General features: G+C 39.1%; 1 protein-coding gene across 1 annotated transcript; it reads left to right on the forward strand.

The window, feature by feature from the left end:
* Nucleotides 1-1,747: 1,747 nt before the first annotated feature.
* LOC132044082 (uncharacterized) lies at nt 1,748-2,545 on the forward strand. Its single transcript, XM_059434571.1, has one exon. The coding sequence runs from the start codon at nt 1,748-1,750 to the stop codon at nt 2,543-2,545; it is 798 nt and encodes a 265-aa protein (XP_059290554.1).
* The last annotated feature ends 894 nt before the right edge of the window (nt 2,546-3,439 follow it).

Raw genomic sequence — 3,439 nt, forward strand, 5'->3', positions numbered from 1 at the left:
GATGCCTCCATAAGCTATGACTAAGGCATCAATTTCCACAACCATGAATGCTTCTGGATGTGGTATTCTGGACATGGAAGTTTCTATACAATTAGGTTGATTGTTTGGACTGCCTTAGTTTGCTCATAGCCCCATGGAACTGAATTATTTTTAAGATGCCGATGCGGTCGCATACTTCACCTCAGAGCAATTAGTGATTGGAGTAAAATGCACAATGTTATGAAGAACATACGAGTGGCAAGCTCAACTTGCGGCCGCATGACGAAGTTCAATGAAAGAGGATGCAGCCAGTACGCAGTCAAAATACTCCTGTTGCGACAGCATACTAGGTCCGCATCGCGTCATTTAATGCCAAACATGTACTTTTTGTCCCCCTTCTATAAATATTACTTCTAGGTTTTTGTGAACATTCATTGAATATTCTCCACTTTTACTTTTTCTCTTCCATTAGCATTAAAAGCAAATCTTGTCTGGTAGTGAAGATTCTCACACTCTTTTTGTCATCTTCCTTATCAAACCCCTGTAAGCATTATGAATACCTTCTTTATCTTTGTTTTTTATTTAATGAAGATGAGTAGCTGATCCTTTAGCTAAGGTTTTGGGACCAAATGTGTTAGTTATGTGACTGGGTTTCATATTCATACTCTATTTTATTTGTTAAAGATGTTTTCTATTAACTCTTCAAGCTTTAATATCCTTTAATGGTTGTAAATATTATTTGTGCCTATGTACTTACACTTTGCTCGGAAAAGAGAGTGTAATTTAGGAAAAGATTTAATAGCAATAGTTTGAGGTTTTACACCAATCTAATAGGTTAAGCTAGGAATAGGAAAGCAATTTGAGACTAAATGGGTGTTCTCATGCGCAACGTTTAAATCTTGGAAAAGCCTAGTGATGAAATTTGCTAATTTGGTTGGAAGACTTTTAGTAAGAATTTAGTACCCATGGTCTATTACATCTACGCATATAAATAAGTTGATTTGATACCCAAGCGCATTACTTTTCACTGGAACCACAACCTTAGTCCCTTTACCCATAGTTACATTTCATAATAACAAATCTTAGAATAAATGATCAAACTCAAACCAATCATTATTATATTCCCCTTTCCCTTAAAATATACACTAATAGTCGAGCGTTATACTTAGCAAGTATATTTCTTCATTATATTCGCTGTGGATTTGACCCCAACCTTTTTGGGTTATATATTTGACAACGACCGCTTACCCAATCTTTATTTCTTTTCTTATTTTTGTTTGTTGTTATTGTGTTGAATCAGGTCAACGGGTCATGAACACTCCGATGATGAAATGATAGAGGAGATGAGGAATGCAGCCACTATTCGCCTACCTCCAATCCGAGGAAATGCAAGTTTCCATGTGAACAATACTATATTGCACCTGCTCAACACTAAGGGATCGTTTGGTATGATGGATAAGCAAAAATAGTCCTAGGATAAAAATTTAGTGCTGCCTTATCCCACGTTTGGTTGGGATAAAAACTCCCGTGATTAGTTATCTCGGGATTATAGTGTTTTTTATTCCATATTTGAGGGTGGAATAATAATCCCGGGATTAGTTATCCCAGGATAACTTGTTTTCTAATAAAACGGCCCAAATGGCTTATTCAGGAGTCTACCAACAGATGACCCGCATAGGCACCTTATGAACTTTCTTGGGGTACTACTAATATACATCCAAATATCTCTGCCTAGACTGTCAAATTGAGGCTCTTCACATTCTCTCTCATGGGCGAGGCCACCGCATGGTTGGATGATCATCCGGCCGGGTCTATTACTACTTGGGCAAAATTGACTCAAGCGTTCCTCAAGAAGTTTTTCACTCCTTCCCAGATATTACAACTCCGTGAAAAAATCAACAACTTTCGTCAACTTCCCCTTGAGGCCCTACACGAGGCTTGGAATCATTTTAAAAAGAAAGTTAAAAGTTGCCCAAAGCACGGATTTCTCGATAGCGCTCTTTTTCAAACATTCTATCGGTCACTTGATTCAGTCAACAAATCGGTGGCAAATAATATTGTAGGTGGGTCCGTGATGAAAAATTCTTATGCAGTAGTGAGTGCCCTCCTAGATAAATTGATTGAGACCAACGAAACTTGGGACACTAGGAAGTCGAAAGTAGTTGAAGGAGGTCCTTCCAAAAGAGTATTATCTCGAGAGGCAATCAAGAAGGAAGAAGAGAGAGATGAGAGCATGGCAAAGTTGGTTGCTCAAATGGATCTTCTCACAAAACATGTGTTGGGTGGAGGCTCTAAGTGGGTTAATGTGGTAGGATCTTATGAAGAGGATTCTCTAGATGAGCAATGCTTCCAAGTGTGTAAGGAGGAGGCCAACTTTATAAACAATCAAATGGGGGGTTCCCGTCCAAACTACCAAGGTCCTAATCAAGTATCTTGGAGGCCAAATCAAGGGAATCAAGGTTGGAACAAAGATCATGGGAATTCTCATGGCGGGACAACAATCAAAGTGGTTACAACAACAGCCAAGGTGGTTACGACCACAACTACAACAACCACCGGAGCTTAAATCCTTATGTCCCACCAAAGGGGAACCAAGTTATTTCAAGCCAACCATCCACTTGTGACCCCGCTAGTTCTAAAATTGAGGATATGCTATCAAGAGTTTTAGAAAAAAGTGGATCAACCGATTCCTTTTGTAAAGAAATGGGGCAAGTTGTGAGTTCTTATTCCACTTCCATTAAACAAATTGAGTCAAAACTAATCCATATCTTGGCTCAACTTAATTAAAGGCAAAAGGGCACACTCCCTAGTGATACAGTTGCAAATTCGGCAAAAGATAAACACAAATGCAATGCAATCACTACAAGGAGTGGGAAAATAAATAGGTAAGAAGAGTTGGTGATGAAAAAGGGGTTGGTTGATGAAACAAAAATTAGCGAAAAGCCAAGGGTCAATGAAAAAGAGGTAGAGATGAAAAAGAAACGAGCTACTATTGAGGAGCCCATTGTTATTGAATATGTTCCTGAAGTTGATGAAGTGCCGGAAGGCGAGAAAGTGGTAGAGGAGGTTCCTAAAGCTTTGAAGCCTATTCCAAAACCTCCTCCTCTATTTCCTCAAAGATTAGCTAAAAAAGCGGATGCTGGCAAATTTCTCAATTTCATCGAGAAATTGAAACAACTTTCAATCAATATCCCATTGGTGGAGGTACTTGAACAAATTCTCGGGTTACACATTATTGTAGCTCGATTATGACAAAAGCTTTGGTTCAAAAGAAAGAAAACCTGGGAGCTTTCACCATTCCTTGCAAAATTGGGAGGTAAAAATTTGCAAAGGCCATATGTGATCTTGGAGCAAAGATCAACTTGATGCCCCTTGCTATCTTTAACAAGTTGGGTTTGGGCACTCCCAGACCCACAACTATGAAGTTGCTAATGGCGGATAGAACCCTAAAAAGGCCGGT

This window comes from Lycium ferocissimum, unplaced genomic scaffold (assembly GCF_029784015.1).
Source record: "Lycium ferocissimum isolate CSIRO_LF1 unplaced genomic scaffold, AGI_CSIRO_Lferr_CH_V1 ctg3482, whole genome shotgun sequence".
NCBI classification, from domain to species: domain Eukaryota; kingdom Viridiplantae; phylum Streptophyta; class Magnoliopsida; order Solanales; family Solanaceae; genus Lycium; species Lycium ferocissimum.

Excerpts from the sequence above, each read along its gene's own strand:
- LOC132044082 (XM_059434571.1), top strand. The coding sequence starts at position 1,748 with ATGGGCGAGGCCACCGCATGGTTGGATGATCATCCGGCCGGGTCTATT.